General features: G+C 41.4%; 3 protein-coding genes and 1 pseudogene across 3 annotated transcripts; 3 read left to right on the top strand and 1 right to left on the bottom strand.

Moving 5' to 3' along the window:
* The first annotated feature begins 1,028 nt into the window (after window positions 1–1,028).
* On the top strand, window positions 1,029–5,772 carry gpc2 (glypican 2). Its single transcript, XM_067248086.1, has 11 exons — window positions 1,029–1,197; window positions 2,416–2,574; window positions 2,667–2,801; window positions 3,042–3,217; window positions 3,308–3,388; window positions 3,750–3,915; window positions 4,244–4,374; window positions 4,478–4,624; window positions 4,891–5,027; window positions 5,253–5,425; window positions 5,510–5,772. The coding sequence occupies exons 1-11, from the start codon at window positions 1,029–1,031 to the stop codon at window positions 5,770–5,772; spliced, it is 1,737 nt and encodes a 578-aa protein (XP_067104187.1).
* Window positions 5,773–11,114: 5,342 nt separating this feature from the next.
* Window positions 11,115–13,222, bottom strand: LOC136954451 (signal-regulatory protein beta-2-like). Its single transcript, XM_067248085.1, has 6 exons — window positions 13,177–13,222; window positions 12,515–12,864; window positions 12,068–12,416; window positions 11,844–11,948; window positions 11,691–11,743; window positions 11,115–11,398 (listed from the first exon to the last, which is right to left on the bottom strand). Exons 1-6 carry the CDS (start codon window positions 13,220–13,222, stop codon window positions 11,252–11,254), a joined length of 1,050 nt encoding a protein of 349 aa, XP_067104186.1. The 3' UTR covers window positions 11,115–11,251.
* A 1,690-nt stretch (window positions 13,223–14,912) lies between these two features.
* LOC136954449 (immunoglobulin superfamily member 6-like) lies at window positions 14,913–15,967 on the top strand (annotated as a pseudogene).
* A 1,069-nt stretch (window positions 15,968–17,036) lies between these two features.
* Window positions 17,037–18,949, top strand: LOC136953762 (signal-regulatory protein beta-2-like). Its single transcript, XM_067247169.1, has 6 exons — window positions 17,037–17,082; window positions 17,481–17,816; window positions 17,929–18,285; window positions 18,382–18,498; window positions 18,611–18,666; window positions 18,830–18,949. Exons 1-6 carry the CDS (start codon window positions 17,037–17,039, stop codon window positions 18,947–18,949), a joined length of 1,032 nt encoding a protein of 343 aa, XP_067103270.1.
* The last annotated feature ends 706 nt before the right edge of the window (window positions 18,950–19,655 follow it).

Here is a 19,655-nt window from a genome sequence, read left to right as displayed (position 1 = left end):
ACCCAGCGATTCACAAACTTGTCTGCGGCCTAGGCTAATGCAGGTGGGCAGCCAAACCAATGAAAGTTAAATATTAAAAATGATTAAATATCAAAATATTTATATATAGGCCTACTGATGGACAATGTTTTGTTCGTTCAAATACATTTAGCCATGATTGCGAACTGTTTGGCTCCTGTGGTGTTATTAGACGTGTGAATTAAGTGAACGGATGTGATAGGGAGGCGCAATAATTGAGCTGTAGGCTAAGTGATTAGGCTATTCCGACTAAAATCAACCGAATTTAATGAATCATCTCAAGATCACGGAAGCAAAAGCCATGCTGAAAATGTTGTAGACTATATTTTATTTGACATGCTGATGAATCAAAGGGCATAGCTATAGCCTATCCAAGCAGTAGGTCTATGAGTGAAAATAAAGTAGCCTATATTATAGGCTATACTAGGCTATTCTTTACTCGCCATTATCATTTGTTACATTTACATTTAGTCATTTTATCAGACGCTCTTATCCAGAACGATTTGTTGCATTGGGGGAGGCACAAAAAAAGAAGCAAATCAATAGTAGCTACTGGAGGCGAATTTAGGACCTTGAGGTGTCTCAGCCAGCCAGCCTCGCTTTACCACTCTCCCACCCCCAAACCATGCCACAGCATGCACCTCCACGCCTTTCGGTCCTCGTGTTGCTCAGCTCATTGTTCGAGACAGAGAGCGAGGGATGCTACCAGGGGGACAGGAGCGCCCAGTTCACGCTAGTCTACATTAATTAGGAGTCGGTGTGTCGGTTTCCCTTTTAAGGACAACATCGGACAAATATCAATGGAATACAACGGATGAGACTGTAAACGGGTCTAAGAAGCAGCCTCGAACGGAAAATGATAAACTAAAACAAGACTATCGTTTTGGTGATTCATTTGAGACTTAAATACCATTCAGTCACAATCCTGTTGATTTGGCACCACTCAGTATTTTGTGATTCATTGTTGTCGTGCCATTATCAGACTGAACAGAGTTTTGGTACTGGCGAAGATGGTTCCCAGACTACCACGCCAAAGGTACCAGCTGGTGATGCTCACGTTAGCTGCCCTGTCATGGACTCGGGGCACGGTATCAGCGGGAAGGAGTTGCACCGAGACACGGCAGGTGTACGGAGAGAAGGGATACAGCACAATCACCGCTCCGCTTACTCAAATCTCTGGTAAGACGGCGGAAAAAAAAATGCAACTAGCTTGTCTTCAACAAAGTTCATAAGAACTTTATTAAATGTAGGCTACTCTATATGCCTGTTTAATGTAAAGACGTGTTCAACAATCCCCCAACAGGATTTAACAGACGATTTATCCTCTTAGTGACCAGAAGGTTTAATCTAATGGGATGAGTAGGAATTGCAAACACCGGTGTAACAAAGAACCTCGCCCCTAATTAATGAGTGTAGACTGATCAGGTGATTAGTCTATCTTGTGAAAAAAACGCGATAGCCTTCCATACGGATTGAAAACACAATTTTGCTCAAATTCTCCCACTTGAAAACTAATGTAGGCTAAATGCTTTTTACATAAATGTATAAACTGTATGAGAGGGCATGAAAGAGGGACAAGGCAGACAGTCTACTGTACAGTGCAGACCGGCAGAGCTGTTAAAGTGGAATTTACATTGCTTCTCTATTGTTAAGGGAAAATGTCTTTACACTTCTACAATTTTATTTGTGTGTGTGTTTGTGCATGTTACAGTCAGTGCGTAAGGGGAATATTGATTTAGTGTGTGTGGTTATCTGTCTGAGCCTGGCCTTTCCTGTCCCGTGGGCCAGGGGAGCAGATGGTCTGAGGAACCAGGGATGATTAGAAGGAGTTTAGAAATGGAAATGGAGGGATGAGAGGGCTCGTAAGGGAAGAAGGCAGGAACAAAAGATAGAGACAAAAACTAGACTGGTGGATGTGATTGGCTTGTCCTAGATGTTAAGAGTAACAAAGACCATACACATTTTGATCTTAGTAATATTTTTTTTGTTGAAATTACACATTTTAAATTACCACCTTATCTTTGTGTCTAGTCGGACAGATAGATGAGTGAGTCATATCTGAATGAGCAGATCCACTGTGAGCTGATAATTCAGTGGGAGAGTTGAGGGCTGTGTTGAGCCGATAGCAAATTTGAAACAAACCTGATTATTCACAGTGAAAGCAATTATTAGCAATGGAAGCACATGAAGAATGAATGTTTATTTATTATTATATAATCCCCTTTGCCTAGATAAAGTTGTATCTAATTATATTACTTGCCAAGCAAAAGGGTACACACATTATATATTCAGGGTATGCACAATGCATAATCCGCTCACATTTATAAATATGCCCGACCTGTACGCTGTCTGTAATTGGCTGGTGGTCTGAGCTGGTCTGGTTTTCTATTGGTCCAGGTGAGCACCTCCGCCTGTGCCCGCAGGACTACACCTGCTGCTCAAGCCAGATGGAGGAAACGCTGGCCCACCAAAGCGAAAGTGACTTCCTGTCCGCCATCGAGGACACCAGCCAGTTCCTGCTGACCACCTTTACCCAGAGGCACCGCAAGTTTGATGGTGAGGAGGCCTTGAACAAGCCTGTTAAAGTCAACGGAGTGTGGACGTACTTAACCTTCTGCCCTGACCTCCCCCCTCTCTTATAACCCCAGAGTTTTTCCGGGAGCTCATTGACTTGTCAGAGAAATCCATGAATCAGATGTTCACCAAGACTTATGGGCGACTGTTCACCCAGAACGCCCAAGTCTTCCAGGAGCTGTTTGTGGAGCTGCGCAGATACTACTCTGGTTAGTTGTCCGTTCGTTCAATCTGGGGTTTAAAGTGTTTTCTGAAGGAGGAGAGGACATTTAGAGAAATAAATGTATATTAAAAACATATTTCTTAATAATAGGTTAACATTTGTGATTGAGATTTTACAATGCTCCATTGTGACAAACAGTGGTGAGCTTATAAGTAATTGGACTGAAACAGATTCAAGGTCTCACCTAAAAACAGTTTTCATTGACACTTCCTGCCATGGTCCACAGGGGGTAGTGTGAGCCTGTCCGAGGTGCTGACAGACTTCTGGTCCAGACTAGTGGAGCGTGTTTTCTCCCTGGTCAACCCCCAGTACCAGTTCAGTGAGGAGTACCTGGAGTGCGTCAGCAAACACGCAGAGCAGCTGCAGCCCTTCGGGGACGTGCCTCGAAAACTGCGGGTCCAGGTGAGTCCGGATGTTGGGGTCACCTCAGAACATAAACATGGTGGTGGGTTTGTTGGTTCTGTTTGGAAAAAATCTTCCTTCTACTTTCAGGTGTCCAGAGCATTCATAGCAGCTAGAGCCCTAGCACAAGGGCTAGCTACGGGGCGTGACATTGTCAACAAAGCAGCCAAGGTATTTCTTGAAGTTAATTGTGGTTTGCGGTGACATTGGTTAAATACTATGTATACGGTACATCATACCAGTCTTCAGTCTGACCCTTCGGGGGGTCAGATGGCTGAGTGGTTAGGGAGTCGGGCTATTAATCAGAAGGTTGCAAGTTTGATTCCCTGATTCCTGTGCCAAATGACGTTGTGTCCTTGGGTAAGGCACTTCACCCTACTTGCCTCAGGGGGGAATGTCCCTGTACTTACTGTAAGTCGCTCTGGATAAGAGCATCTGCCAAATGACTAAATGTTCTAAAAACAACATTCAGGCTTTTTCTTCCTCCTTTCAATCTCTTCTTTGGTTTATTCGTCTCCTCTCTCCTGCCCAGCTGAGTCCCAGCACAGAGTGCTCCCGAGCGTTGATGCGTCAGTGGTACTGCCCGCTGTGCCGGGGCTTCCCCTCCCTGAGGCCCTGCCACTCCCTCTGCCTCAACGTGATGAAGGGCTGCCTGGCCAATCAGGCAGACCTGGACACAGAATGGAACAATTTCATTGGTAAGTGGAGGAGCATGGCGTTCTTGGAGGCGGGGTTATGTAGAGGGTGTGAGTTTTCTTTATTTCTCTCCTATCAGAATCAGAATTTCTATACAATTTCTCTCTATCGATCATTCCATCTCTATTTCTGTTCAGGGTAGGTTTCTGGTTTGATTTTGTAAATTATTCATCTAGTAGACTAGCTTCCAAAGTGACGTAAATGAGGGGTGGATTTGAACCCGGGATCTGTTGCTCTACAGTCAAATGTTCTACCCCTGAGCTTTTCTCATTCGTCTTTACGCATTTGAATCCTGCCCATCTCATCCCTTATCTGTGTCTCCCCTGTCAGACGCTCTGTACCAGGTGTCTGAGAAGCTGGAGGGCCCCTTCAACGTGGAGCTGGCGGCGGACTCCATCTCTGTCAAGGTCTCCGAGGCCATCATGCACATGCAGGAGAACAGCATCACCACCTCCACCAAGGCAAGGGCGTAGGGCACAGGAGCCGCGTGCAGGTTGTGTTGGGTGGATGGATGTCAGATGTGACAGACGGAAAGTGATGACATGCGTGACCTTCCGTGCACAGGTGTTCCAGGGCTGTGGTAACCCCAGGCCTGCCCCGGGGCGGTCCAAGCGATCACCCAAAGAGCCGGGGGCCAACAGGAGACCCTTCCGTACCTACACCCCAGAGGAGAAGCCCACCACCGCCGCAGGCACCAACCTGGACCGACTGGTGAGTGTGGGGGGAGTAAGGAGGGGGGGGAATAAGAGAGGAAAAGGAGGATGAGCGAAAATCTGCTTCATTAAAATGTATTAAAAAGCCTGGAGCTGGAGGGGGGCTGTCAGGGCTCGGATTCGAGAAACAACATCGTTCAAGCCGCATGCGAATGTCGATGGACGAATGTTTGTTTGTAGTCTGCCTCGCGTCCATACGCTGAGCAGCAGCGGCGGCCAGAAATGGATCTGTGACTCAGTCTGCTTCCTCCCTCCCACGCGCAGGTCTCCGACCTGAGGGAGAGGCTGAGGCCCATGCGGGGCTTCTGGGTCTCTCTCCCACACACCATCTGCAACGACCAGAACATCGCCACGGACGTCACCAACGAGGAGCGATGCTGGAACGGACAGACCAGAGGAAGGTGTGTGTGTGACGGGGAGAGAGGGAGAGTGTGTGTGTGTGTTTGTAGGGGTGTGTGACAGGGGGAGAAGGAGAAAGGGAGGGAGAGAGAGAGTGAGAGAGAGAGAGTGAGAGAGAGGGTGAGAGTGAGATACAGTGAATATCTTGCTGTGTGTGGATTTGAGGATCAAGTAATGGGTATAACACTGTTTTTGTAGAGTAATATTTGTGTGTGTGTCTTGGTCAGGTACCTCCCTGACGTGACGGGCGACGGTCTGGTCAGTCAGATCAACAACCCAGAGGTGGAGGTGGACATCGCCAGGCCAGATGTGAGGACCAGACAGCTGATCATGGAGCTGCGAGTGGCCACCAACAAGCTGAGACACGCACAGGCCGGTCAGGACACGGACTTCGTGGACAGTGAGTGTATCCTCTCGTCGTTGTTTTCACTCGCTAATTCACTCACTCGCTAATTCTCTCTCCTTGTCATTTTCCCCATTGCAGGTGAGGAGGGCAGCGGTTCTGGGGGAGGAGACAAAGGCGAGAGGTACAGCGATGATTGGCCGGACAACGGGCCCTACTCTCCGCCCTACAGCAAGCCCCCACGGGTGCCCACACTCCCCCTCAAGCCCCCCCGCGTGAGGGAACGCAATGGATCCAAGTGGAACAAAAACAAAGCTAGGTCTTCCAGCTCACGGCCAACTTTCTCTTTTATTGTGCTGTTCTCTTTGTGTTTTATGGTGACTGGTGCCCCCGTGTGGAGATAGCAAGTTACTACAGCAAGACCAGTGGAGGATGAGTGTGTTTCGTGTTGTTGGGTTTTTTAAGCACACAAGGGTCATTCCACGAAAAGGGGAATTTTGTGTCCCTCTAACAGATTTGAGAAAAGTTTTCAATTGACATGTAGGGTTAGGGCAGGATAATATGGAGTTTCTATTATAATAAAGCACAATGGTTAGGATCCAGTTATAGTTTTTTAAGACCACTTTTACACAACATGGACATCATGAGATGGCGCAATACCTAAATATCCGATACTTTGTTTAAATATTGAAGAAAGATAGAAAGAAACCAATTTCACAATCTAAAATGTTATTTTTTTCATGGAATGACCCTTCATTATTTTATTGAATCTTTCTATTCTCAAGGTATTGAGCCAGCAATGAACATCTCAACTGTTCTAAACTGTTTTATAACTGAGATTATACTGCGACAAAGACAGACACTCCATAGATTGGTTGTTTTTGTTCCCCCAAAAAAATTCACTGGCATCTCATTTATCTCCAAATAACTAAGGATCAACTTTTGGTGACCTTGTATTTTGCTACAGCTGTTTAACACAAACCCCAAAAACAAAAATCAAACGTGGACCAATGAAATCTTCCCACACAGAATGTTGTGTAAGTAAAGTAACTGAAATTTAGATTATTGTTTCTTGTTTTTGACCTGAACTGTAGGCACATACTTTGACTTTTATTTATTACGTTTATTTATTTATTTGAATTGTATTTTACTTGTATTTATTAATGTAAAGTTTTGAAATGCTAAAGTGTGTGTGTTTGTACATGGCGGCGGGTTTGGGTGAAGGCAGGAAGTGTAGTTGAGATGGGATGTTTCGTAATGATGCTTTTACAGTATTCAAACTTTTCTACTTTTACTAAAAGCAACAAAACAAAAAAACCTGTGAGCTTTGTTAAATGAGCTCCAAGTTTGGAAGAATGTGTCACGGGAAGAAAATGGCCGTTGGGATCGATGAAAGTTTAGCGATGTCATGTAAGAACTGTGTGAATGCCGACCGAGGGGTGAGAGATGATGGATGACGTTAGTGATGAGCAACATTGAAGATAAATGTCAGATGTCAGAGGATGTGAAACTTCGAGACATCAAAACAAAAGTAGCCCAACAACAGTTAGAGGTGTGCTAAACCACAACAAGAGAGCGGGGGGGTTAGAAAGATAAACTTAACAAGGGAGAAGAAAGAAATGGCCCGAAAGCTATGAGGATTATACGTGGTTGTCATGGTTGCTGGTATACAAAAAAACACCAGTAACTATGGGCAACACAAAGAATGTATGTAAATGTTGAAGCACACTTTCTGTGGAGTCAGGTAGACACATCCCTTGTTTGTTAGGGTTGTATGTGTGGCTTTAAGGCGTTCATATCTAAACGATGTATGATAAACAGAATACCCCATGTGTGGGTGGGTGGGCTGTGTTTAGGGGTCATGGCTCTATTGAAATCGGAACAGTATTACGGTTAGGGAATTGGGCTATTAATCAGAAGGTTGCCGATTTGTTCGATTCCTGGCCGTGTGAAATGACGTTGTGTCCTTGGGCAAGGCACTTCACCCTATTTGCCTCGGGGGAATGTCCCTGTACTTACTGTAAGTCGCTCTAGATAAGAGCGTCTGCTAAATGACTAAATGTAAATGTATTACACCAACACTATTACAATCATTTGGGCTGTCGACTATCAAGTTGAAAGATTCTAATTGATTAGTTGGATCTAATTGCGTTGGTTTTCAAAAGTCAAATAATCTCTAAAATTGTTTTGTAGATAAAATTCCATGACCCCAATTCATTTTCACCACTCTCGATAACCATGTGTCACATTCCGTTTCTGTGAAAATAGCACAGCTTTTGCATCAAGGTGTTGTCAAGTTTTTGGGTAATCCAAACAGTATTTTTCTGTTTCTTTAATAAAAACTCAAGAAAAACTGATTTGTAGTTTTCATAATCTTGTAGTCCTAGCAAAACAAGAACAAATGTATTAGCTACCTTTTGTTCTACGAGGTGAGATTCCTCTTTGATTATGTTTTTGCTGCAATGGGATAGACCGTATACAGTCGCTACGGTGATAAGGACACACACACACACAGAGAAATTCAAGGCCTTGAGGCCTGGGCTTTGGCTGTCAGGAATATGCTGCTGGTGTCTGCCTCTCGGTCAGACACCAGATGGTGCTATTGATTATTTACAGACCGAATATTGTCCTTGGCAAACCTTTCCATGTCTCTGATGTCATTTCCTCCTTGGGTCATTTTCATTGGCTTACGTGCGCCCGATCATAAGTATGAAATGAGGACGTTGGCAACATCCCACATACATACAGTGTTGAAATATTGACTGGTCAAACAAGAGCTATATTTAGGTCTTTGGATTGCACTGGCCTTCATCATTTCACTATTTTTGATGCAAATGTCAGATTTATGATACATTGGGAACCAACACCTAAATTTATATTTATTTAAATCAGGCACCTGGCCCATATTAACACATACAGACACATACACAAAAGGAGAATACATAACAGCTAAAATAATTTACCTAACATATGTGTCACCTAAACTAAACTTAACCCAATTTTTTTTAAATGTAAATGTTCATATTATTGTTGTTATGTTATAGATGTGCATAATATTACATATTAATTAAATGTAATAATGTATATGTGAGGATTGCGATTAGATCAGGATGGTGAGGTATTCACTAACGGAATATGGAAAATACATGACAAACAGTGACACAGATATTACATAGAGTATTATGTTAAAATGAGATAACAGTTGTGTACTAAACCTCCTGTCTCATTTGTTGAAGAGTTTCAGAGATGCTCATTCAAGGACAGTGTGTATGCATGCATGTGTGTATGCATGCGTGTGTGTGTGCATGCATGTGTGTGTGCATTCGTGTGTGTGAGCATGCATTTGTGTGTGCATTCGTGTGTGTGTGCATGCGTGTGTGTGCATGTGTGTGTGTGTGCATTCGTGTGCGTGTGCATGCGTGTGTGTGTGCATGCGTGTATGTGTAGAATGCGTGTTAGAGATGAGGAACTTCAAGTTTTCCCTTTTTTTGGTTGTTGTTATCCACGCACGCACACACACACAAACACATTCTTGTGTCAATATCTATAATTACGTTCTTCCACAGTAACATAGTCAAAGACACAGGAACACCTCAGAGGTGAGGACAACTATGCATGGAAACTTCAGTGTTCGTGTGGTTTGTACATCAGTTGAGGTGTGAATTCTCAGGGTCTATAATTAGTGTCACACTATCTCACACGCAGCACAGTATGGGTGGAAACCACCGTATGCGCACCGTAACACCTTAACAAGCTGGCTAACAATGACAGTGAGATATTTCTTACATTCAACAGTTGTATGTGTTGAGAGCTGCAGCTGAGTGAAATCATAATTAGCATGAGGCGTAGATATTTGTCATTACTGTATTCATTGCTTTCCCTTCATAAACTACACAGTTAATGTTCTTAATCACATTTCCCCATCATTTATATAATCTATAAGGAAACAGTGAGCACAAACAACAAGTGGACCAGTTTGTTCATGTTGATGGACCATCATCTTGTTGCTAACTGCTAATGGGAAACTGATGCGTAAAAATGACCCACTAAAAGGTGTTTTTTTTGCTTCTTTATGCTGCTTCATGACTCATGTTCCCACAATCAGCTCCTCCCTGAATCGTTTATTCATTCAGACCAGACACGATCAATTCATGCATTTGGTCAGTAACTATAATAATACACACATATATACTGTATATATGTATCAGTATATGAAGAAGTAAACACAATCTATACAGAAAATCAGAGCTTCCTCTTGCTGTTTTTAAATGTTACTTTCAATGCCTCCATGGTTACCTAGAACAGCCGCTAAAGCCAGGACTGTTCTAAGTCATCAAACCAGCGGTTGGTTCAAAGTGCAGAGACCTCTAACCACAAGCTACGCCCCTGCATGCATCTCCAGTGGTCTTCACTAGCCTTCAGCTCACCAAGCGTGGGCGTGCAAATGATGTCTAACAAACTGCTGCAAACTGCAAACAAAACTAGTAAGAAAACAGGATTCAGGGTTAAAGTTTTGAATGCAGATCAATGTGCTATGGAAGCGAGTTCGATTGGTCATGCAGGAGCACTGTGCCACATGCACACATACAACATACACACAGTATTGTGTGCTATTTTTTACATTCCCTGTGTATTACCCAGTGTCCAGCCCTGTGTTCAACCCTGTGCAATTTTAGCCTGTCTTATTTTGTATTCCTTTTTATTTTATCTTGCTTGCTGTGCAATTTCCCTCATTGAATGAGGGACAGCTATATTCAATGAAGTACCTACCTACCCACCTATGTGGATCTTTAGTGGTAAAGTCATAAAGGTCAACGCTGTCTAGCGTGACAGTCTGTCTTCATTTGTTAAAATGATCTTACGAATGGGAACCTGGACTTGGTCAGAATACGATGTAATTGTGGATAGGTGTGTGTGTGTGTGTGTGTGCGTGTGTGTGTGTGTGTAGAGGGGAGGGTTGGGGTATGATGACAAGCATCTCGTACAACATTTTCCACATCGCTCTCTGCCTGCATTCACCCTGCATTCATGCTCACAACCTTTGCTTTGAAGTGGTAAGCAGCTCTGCAGGGTCTCAGGACAGCCAAGTGTCTGGGTGCGGTACGCGTACACAGACACGGAAGTGTGCTTGGCTCTGCGTGCAGAGACGGGTCTCAAGGCCTCAGTCGTGTGTCTGGGTGTCGTGGTGAAACGTTTAGCCATTTTGCTTTTGGGAGATCTAACGCATGTCATGTGAATTCATTTTCTCTGTTTCCTACATTGACCTTTCTCGCTAATGTACCATGCCATGAGCAGTAGTAGTCAGAGCAGAACTCCTTGTAGTGCTAAATGAAATGAAAACTAAATTTCAGCATGTACACTATCCCATTGTTCATCTGTACTTATTGAGTGGTCAAGTCAGATGTCGTTGTGTGGCACAGTGGCAAAGCAGACAAAGGTGGAGTTAAGTCACAGAATGGTCTGACTTCCTGCCTTCAGCATTGTCAACCTTCCCATAAGTCAAGACCTAAGACACATATAGCCTTGTCTGACAGGCTGGCTCAGCACACTGTACTGATGATACGTGTTGGGTGTTAAAACCAGAGTTTCATAACCCATTGCTATTTTAAGGTCAAAACGGTTTCACTTAGTTCAACTAGATACATCTCCACACCAAACTATCTGGGCCACACCAGATTCAGAAAATATTTTTATTTGGCAAATGGTTGGATAAAAACATAATTATTAATGAACAACATGAATAACAACATGAGCAACATGAATAATGTCTCACAAATATAGTCAAATCTCATCCTACAAGGAATGCTGTGATGTTGGAAAGACAAGGTTTTTGAGGGATCCCAATGTATAACCACCAATTACGCAGTTCTGAAACAGGCTTTCTTAAGCTACATCTCGTTGCACCATGTTATATTCCACATCAGAGTAGACATCTTGTGCAGGTGTTGTTCCTCTCGTTTCATTTCTTCTTTTAGGTTTCCGCTCAGAGAAACTTAAGGCTGCATAATTCAACATATCTGCATCTCTATCCTATGGATGACACAGTAGCCTGTGTCACTGTACCATGATAAAGCTGTTATCTTATACTGTATTACATGTCCCTGTTGCACAGTAGGCCACAGTGGGATGTTTGAGATGTTCACTGTCTGTTTGAGCCATGTATCTGTGCAATAATTGTTTGTGTATCATTTGTACTTTTTGTATGAATACTGTACCATGGAGCAAAATGTGCTTAAACTAACTGTTGTAATTAATATTGAGATAAAAACAAACATTTGTATTGACTGGGGGAGGCCAATATGAGAGAAAAACTAAACAATACCTGAGTATTGGACTGATCCCTTGTGCTACGTTTGTCTTTCACAGAGAGGGTCACTATGACAACAAATCAAACAGGATATTTCAGCGGTTGGTGTTGATGACCATATAGCAAAGTAACAATAATAGTTTTCATGTGACTCGCCTCTACACTTACCTGAACTTTGATGTTTAGTTATGGTGCAAGCCAGAAAGATGATGAAGAGAACACACAAGACTAGCACCACTGCCAAGACAAGGATGATCACAACCAGAGTTGTCTCTAAAAAACGTAAAAAAAGTTCACAGCAGATAAGGAAATACTTCAAGTTTTGTTTGTATATATTTTTTGGTCAAATATTGTATCTCAGACGGAGAAAGACTGAATCTCTCTTAACTTACTTGACAAGTTACACTCAGTTTCGACATCTAGTCTTGTTCCATTGCCAAACAGTATCTCTCCACATGTGGCCACTGCACAGTAGTATGTCCCAGTATCAGAGGAGCTGAGGTTGTTCTTGGAGAGGCTGTAGACACAGCTCCGTGTAGGAGAGGGAGTCTCAGGTCTCTTCTCACACTCTTCACTCCTGTCTCCTTGGGTGTAAAGGAGTCCTGGATGGGATTCTCCTGCCCCGGCTCTGAACCAGAACACACTGTGTTGTCCTGTACAGGACTCAGAGAGGACTGAACACTGCAGAGTCACAGAGTCTCCTGGATGGACTGGCTCAGACTCTGGCTGCTGCAACACTGTCTGGTAGTCAGTTCTCTGAAGATGGTTACCTGAATATTTACCCCCAAAAAATCATAAATACAACATAGCCTGCTTATAAAAAATTGTTTCTAGACTACGATGGTATACATACCATTCACAGTCACAAAGGTGCCGTTTCTGAAATCCATCCTATACTGTGTTCCGGTTGCACAGAAGTATATTCCCTCATCTGAACTAGTTATATTTTGGATGTTTAGATCATAATTACTACCAACCATTTTTGCAGAGATACGTTCTCCCAAAATAATAGAAGTTTCTTGAATTTGTGTTCGAGCCGCTACACGTTGGGGCATATGTCCAAGGGTTTGCTTGTACCAGTATAGCATTTGATAGTCTTCTGATATCACACACTGCAGTGTTACAGTTCCACCATGTTCAGCTGTGGTCAAAGGAATATGTTGGTGAACATCCTCACTTTGAATCAGATCTAGAACATGGGGAATAATTTGTTAAAGGACATCAACTTTAAATCACTCCAATAATTAAGAAGTATGATTACATGAGATAACCACATAACACTTGTTTAGATAGTCCATTGACAATATTGTTCATTGTAAATATTCAATTAACTTTCTACAAATCTTAAACTGTCAGTAAACTAAGCAGAACCAGTTTTGGAAATTCATCAGCGCTGCGGTTGGCTCTGTAAATACTTTCTTGATTATTTGAGAATCTACAGTAAATCTACATGGAACCATCCAAAAACATGCTGCTGATAACTGATAAAATACACACTTACCCACATGAGAAAGAAGAAATACCCAGAAAAGTGTGATTGAGATCATCTTGTTGCTTTACGATGATAGTTTGTCTTGCCTGACTTGTAGCTTATGAGCGTTTTTGACTTGATTGAAAACCAACCTGATTGGTGGAAGGGAGGTCCCTTGACTTACAGTATATCAACCAATAAGGTAAAGAAAGCACTGATCTACTTGCATTAGCATAGTCCTACTAGTGTTTGAATGTATTTATATATTCATATGCATATATATATGTGCATGTAGTCACATATAGGAACCAGCTGTCTGTTCAGAGTCAGTCTCTACACTTAAAAGTACTGCCAGGGCACAAAAAAGGCAAATACATGTTTGTATGTGTGCAGTTTCTTTCTCCAATGTGTAAGTTAGTCCTATTGTAAATGAAAGGGTTTTAAAAATGGTCAATGTATTTAACCCTTAAAATCATATAAACCTTCATAGAAGCAGGTTATTGCAGTAAGGTCACATTGAAGACTCACAAGTCTTACATGTCCCTACTTGGCACCTGAAGTCCACGCTTTAGTAAAATGGTTCTTTAGTCCGCACAAGAGTACAATTGTTTACCTAAGACATGTTATCAAGTTGTGAAGATCAAGCTAAGCACAGATTTGCTTAGCTTGATCCATACTGGGAACATATTCAATGTTCTCTTGAGTTTAACTGTTGGTTTATGACTGTTTAGCTTAAACAAACAATTTTCTATTAAAATCCAATGCTTTGCAGGGTTCTCAATGGCCTATTGTATCCAACAACCTTTTTGTAGATGATGTACGCGTCCATATGTAACGTATGCAAAATTACAAGCACTATTCCACATCAGAGAAGAGAAACCCACAAGAGACAGTGTTTGAGGAAAAGCAACCAATTACATTGTTGTTTTGGAAACGTAACAGGAAGTGTCCTATTTAAACCAACGTAGCTAGCCAATCAGGTCAGGTTTTCACTGTAGACCTGTCTATAAATTAATCAGATTTTGACATTATTCACAGTATTTTACGACAAAAGGACAACTACATCAAGGGAGAGAAAGTTTCAAGTCGAGATGATTGGAATTAGGACTGTTATAACAGTTTTTATGATTATATGTGAGTACACTCCACGCTTGATGTGTTCAATGAACTAAGTGTTATATTATGTCATGATGACATTTCACCTTAAATTAATATGAAAAAACACTTAAGATGTATTTGATGTAATGTGTGTATTATAGTTTATATAATTTTGTTATGTATATACAATTGTGTAATATTTTATATTTGACTAAATCTGTCATGTTTTTTAGGTGGGATCCAACGCAACAAGTCTCAACGACAAACCCAAGTGACAAAGGTTCAACTAGGAGAGCCTTTATCTCTCTACTGTGTTCTGTCTGAAGAGGAATTTGATCAAGGATTCTTTTTATGGTTTAAGCAAACAATAGGGGAAATTCCTCAAGCAGTAGCAAAGATGCAGAAATATCAAAAACTGCCTGAATACTATGACAAATATAAAAACACACATCTCAAAGTTGAGAAGTCTGAAATGGATAAGAGTTATCGGCTTTTATTGAATGAAACCCGCCAAACAGACGAAGCTATTTATTATTGTGCAGTCATCGAAGGCTACGACATGCATTTAAAAAATGGGACCCTTTTGATTATTGAAGGTAAATATACCAAACATAAAACATGTAAAAATTCTACCATAGAATAAATAATTGTTTGTTATTAATGATTATATGTTCACTTTAGGTACAAATCAACACTTATCAGATTACCAGACAGTGTTGCAGCAGCCAGAGTCTGAGTCAGTCCATCCAGGAGACTCTGTGACTCTGCAGTGTTCAGTCCTCTCTGAGTCCTGTACAGGACAACACAGTGTGTTCTGGTTCAGAGCCGGGGCAGGAGAATCCCATCCAGGACTCCTTTACACCCAAGGAGACAGGAGTGAAGAGTGTGAGAAGAGACCTGAGACTCCCTCTCCTACACGGAGCTGTGTCTACAGCCTCTCCAAGAACAACCTCAGCCCCTCTGATTCTGGGACTTACTACTGTGCAGTGGCCACATGTGGAGAGATACTGTTTGGCAATGGAACAAGATTGGATGTTGGTAGGTAATGAATATGATTCTAGGTGGATGGATGTTTGGTGTAACTCTACATTTGACTACATCAGTGCTGCCTCCCTCTTCTGTTGTTCCCTCCAGAACCAGCAGTGGATCTCATAGTTATCATCCTGGGGGTGTCTTTAGCTGTGTGTGTTGTGTTGATCATTATCCTCATCTGTACCAGAAAGACACGGACAGGGTGTGAGAATTGTAAAGGTAAACGTTGTATATTTGAACTGGAGATTTATGGAATGGTAAAAGCTATAGACGGCAATTTTGGTATTAGGCCCTGGAAGTTCATTCTAATGAATGTTACTTTGTCATCGAACAGTGAGTGTTACCTATCACGGACATGACAAGACAACTGCAGAACAGTCAAGTGGCCAGGTACAGTTGAACCAAATACTATATTCATTAATGTAACAATATAGGCACTTCCATGACACAATTAAAGTAGCCTATGTGTGGCTTTTATATGCAGATTATCTCCTTTTGTTCTCTTGTAGTACATTTCATGTTACAATTACTTATGTATTAAGATTCTTCGCAGGAAGGTGAAGACTTGAACTATGCTGCTCTGCAGTTCTCTGAGATGAAAGGTAAAAGAGGAAGAAGGAAGAGAGAAACCCCACAGGAGAGTGTGTACTCTGATGTGAGGGGTTCTGACTAGGAGGGAAGTGGTCAATAGGAAATCAGTTTGTAAACATTGTTGAGGTGGCAGTTTAGGTTAGCTTATTATGTTGTATATTATTAAGTCTGATAGTAATAATCATGTGTTTGTGATTTCTTAGTTTCAAAATAGTGTTTGTGGTCACTATATCTTCAGTGTGCAAGGTTACTCTGTGGCACAGTGATGCAACAAGTACTGTGGCTACACTGGTTAGCATTCAATAAATGTTTCTAAACATAGTTTTGTATAAGGTTAAGCTAATTCACAGTGATTTCGGGATCTGGGATTGTTGTGGTATAATTTACATGACAAAGCAATTTCAGTAGAGTTATTAAATGTAACTACATTGCATTAATAAACACCAGTGGTAAGTGTGTTTAATGTGATTTAGGCTGTGCATGAGATACTTTAGTTATCACTTCCTGTCGTAGTCTGCATGCAGGTAGTGGACTAGACTGGACATTATTCTTGTGCAAATATTCAAATGTTTCCCCTCTATTGAGTAATGATGAGTCCTTTTATACAATCCCTACTGTAAAATGATGTATTAGCCTGCAAACTCAAACTCCCCTAACCTCCTATTCAGATATGTCTCTTCCTCTTCCTGGTTGTGGTTGTCAGGACGATGAAGGTCACAGGACGCTACAAATACTGTTGCCATTCAGCACCAAAACTCTGTCAATAAAAATAAACTGCAACTCTGACCAGTTAAAGTCAAGGCCTGTTTCTTTCTCATATGTTTACAGAAATGGTACATTAGGTTTATGTCCTTTGTAAGGCAACTGTATCTGTCTGAATCAAAGCAAATACAGTTGACCAAGGCTTTAAGTGTAGCAACTGACCTTAAACACACAGTCATATTATTTACATGTGAGAATAGTACATGCATACAGATAAATTAATGAGGGCAAGCACTAGTAGTACCGTGGTAAAGCATGTTTCTAATGCACATCAGTGTTTTTTTGCTTATTGGTGGATTTGTCACAGGAAGTCCACTCCACCAATCAGGTTGCATCTCAATCGAGACAACATTTCAGCTCATAAGTTTAAAGTCAGAAAAGACAAACTATCATGGCAAAGCCTCAAGATGATCTCAGTCAGACATATCTGTGTACTTCTTCTCTCTCAGCTGTGTAAGTGTATATTTTATCATTTATCAGTTACACTATTTTGAATTGTTACAAGTAGATCATCTGACAATTCACAAACTATGTATTAACTGGGTACTAATAGCATCTCTGCTGATTTTCAACAACTGGTTTGGGTTAGATTACACCAATTGAAGATTTATGAATAGTTAATTGGGACTCAATTATAATTTCTGTTGTATATGGATTATACAAACACATTTCACATACAAAATATAATACAATACTTGTATTTACCGGAGAAAAGTAACTATAAAATCTGTGCGGAAAACATGGTACTAAAGAGGATACCTTCTTCCCAGCTGGCAGAGTGATTCTGCCTTGGAAAGTTGATATCTGAGAGAAAATGATATCATCTTACAAATGGTTTTCCCATGTTCTAGATCTGATTCAAAGTGAGGATGTTCACCAACATATTCCCTTGACCACAGCTGAACACGGTGGAACTGTAACACTGCAGTGTTTGATATCAGGAGACTATCGAATGATATACTGGTACAAGCAAACCCTTGGACATATGCCCCAACATGTAGCGTATAAAATTACATTTCAAGAAACTTCAAGTCTTTTGGAAGAACGTATCTCTGCAAAAATGGTTGGTAGTAATTATGATCTAAACATCCAAAATATAACCAGTTCAGACGAGGGAATATACTTCTGTCAAACCGGAACAATATATGGGATGAATTTCAGAAACGGCACCTTTGTGACTGTGAGGGGTATGTATCCCACCGTAGATAGATGTTTAACAATATTATATTAGCAGATTTGATTTTCATTTTTGTTAATATGTCACCAAGTGCAATGTTCTTTTTCATTGTAAATATTCAGGTAACCATCTTCAGAGAACTGACTACCAGACAGTGTTGCAGCAGCCAGAGTCTGAGCCAGTCCATCCAGGAGACTCTGTGTCTCTGCAGTGTTCAGTCCTCTCTGAGTCTTGTACAGGACAACACAGTGTGTTCTGGTTCAGAGCCGGGGCAGGAGAATCCCATCCAGGACTCCTTTACACCCAAGGAGACAGGAGTGAAGAGTGTGAGAAGAGACCTGAGACTCCCTCTCCTACACGGAGCTGTGTCTACAGCCTCTCCAAGAACAACTTCAGCTCCTCTGATTCTGGGACTTACTACTGTGCAGTGGCCACATGTGGAGAGATACTGTTTGGCAATGGAACAAGATTGGATGTTGGTAGGTAATGAATATGAGTCTAGGTGGATGGATGTTTGGTGTAACTTTACATTTGACTACATCAGTACTGCCTCCCTCTTCTGTTGTTCCCTCCAGAACCAGCAGTGGATCTCATAGTTATCGTCCTGGTGGTGTCTTTAGCTGTGTGTGTTGTGTTGATCATTATCCTCATCTGTACCAGAAAGACACGGACAGTGTGTGAGAATTGTAAAGGTAAACATATATTTGAACTGGAGATTTATGGAACGATAAAAGCAATAGACGGCAATTTTGGTATGAGGCCCTGGAAGTTCATTCTAATGAATGTTACTTTGTCATCAAACAGTGAGTGTTACCTATCACGGACATGACAAGACAACTGCAGAACAGTCAAGTGGCCAGGTAAAGTTGAACCAAATACTACATTCATTAATGTAACAATATAGGCTCTTCCATGACGCAATTAAAGTAGCCTATGTGTGGCTTTTATATGTCGATGATATCCTTTTGTTCTCTTGTAGTACATATCATGTTACAGTTACTTATGTATTAACATTCTTCACAGGAAGGTGAAGACTTGAACTATGCTGCTCTGCAGTTCTCTGAAATGAAAGGTAAAAGAGGAAGAAGGAAGAGAGAGACCCCACAGGAGAGTGTGTACTCTGATGTGAGGGGTTCTGACTAGGAGGGAAGTGGTCAATAGGAAATCAGTTTGTAAACATTGTTGAAGTGGCAGTTTAGGTTAGCTTATTATGTTGGATTTTATTAAGTCTGATCATGTGTTTGGGATTTCTTTGTTTCAAAATAGTGTATGTGGTCACTAGAAATTCAGTGTGCAAGTTACTCTGTGGCACAGTGATGCAACAAATACTGTGGTTACACTGTGGCTACAATGCGGCTAGCATTCAATAAATGTGTCTATACATAGTTTTGTATAAGGTTAGGCTAATTCACAGTGATTTGGGGTTATTAAATGTAACTATGTTGTATTAATAAACACCAGTAGTAAGTGTGTTTAAAGCTATTCAGTCTGTGCTTGAGGTACTTAGTTATCACTTCCTGTAGCAGTCTGCATGCAGGTAGTGGACTAGATTGGACATTACTCTTGTGCAAATATTGAAATGTTTCCCTTGTATTGAGTAATGATGAGTCCTTTTATACAATCCCTACTGTAAAATTATGTATTTGCCTGCAAACTCAATCTCACCCAACCTCCTATTCAGATATGTCTCTTCCTCTTCCTGGTTGTGGTTGTCATGACGATGAAGGTCACAGGACGCTACAAATACAGTTGCCATTCAGCACCAAAACTCTGACATTTAAAAAATTAAACTGAAACTTTGACCAATTATGATATTTAAAAAAAAGATTCTGCAACCAGCTACCACACC

The sequence above is a fragment of the Osmerus mordax genome, chromosome 12 (genome assembly GCF_038355195.1).
Source record: "Osmerus mordax isolate fOsmMor3 chromosome 12, fOsmMor3.pri, whole genome shotgun sequence".
Taxonomy (NCBI): domain Eukaryota; kingdom Metazoa; phylum Chordata; class Actinopteri; order Osmeriformes; family Osmeridae; genus Osmerus; species Osmerus mordax.
The sequence above is the reverse complement of the archived record's forward strand: the minus strand, read 5'-3'. Positions and strand labels throughout refer to the sequence as shown.

Bases quoted from the DNA above. Each gene is read 5' to 3' on its own strand.
- gpc2 (XM_067248086.1), top strand. From the start codon at position 1,029: ATGGTTCCCAGACTACCACGCCAAAGGTACCAGCTGGTGATGCTCACG. The intron at 2,802-3,041 runs GTTAGTTGTCCG...CATGGTCCACAG, and splicing joins GCTGCGCAGATACTACTCTG to GGGGTAGTGTGAGCCTGTCC. The intron at 5,028-5,252 runs GTGTGTGTGTGA...TGTCTTGGTCAG, and splicing joins AACGGACAGACCAGAGGAAG to GTACCTCCCTGACGTGACGG.
- LOC136954451 (XM_067248085.1), bottom strand. From the start codon at position 13,222: ATGATCTCAATCACACTTTTCTGGGTATTTCTTCTTTCTCATGTGG. The intron at 11,949-12,067 runs GTAAGTTAAGAG...TACGTTTTTTAG, and splicing joins AACTGAGTGTAACTTGTCAA to AGACAACTCTGGTTGTGATC. The intron at 11,399-11,690 runs GTATTGTTTAGT...TGTCATCCATAG, and splicing joins GGGATCAGTCCAATACTCAG to GATAGAGATGCAGATATGTT.
- LOC136953762 (XM_067247169.1), top strand. From the start codon at position 17,037: ATGATCTCAGTCAGACATATCTGTGTACTTCTTCTCTCTCAGCTGT. The intron at 18,286-18,381 runs GTAGGTAATGAA...TGTTCCCTCCAG, and splicing joins TGGAACAAGATTGGATGTTG to AACCAGCAGTGGATCTCATA. The intron at 18,667-18,829 runs GTAAAGTTGAAC...CATTCTTCACAG, and splicing joins CAGAACAGTCAAGTGGCCAG to GAAGGTGAAGACTTGAACTA.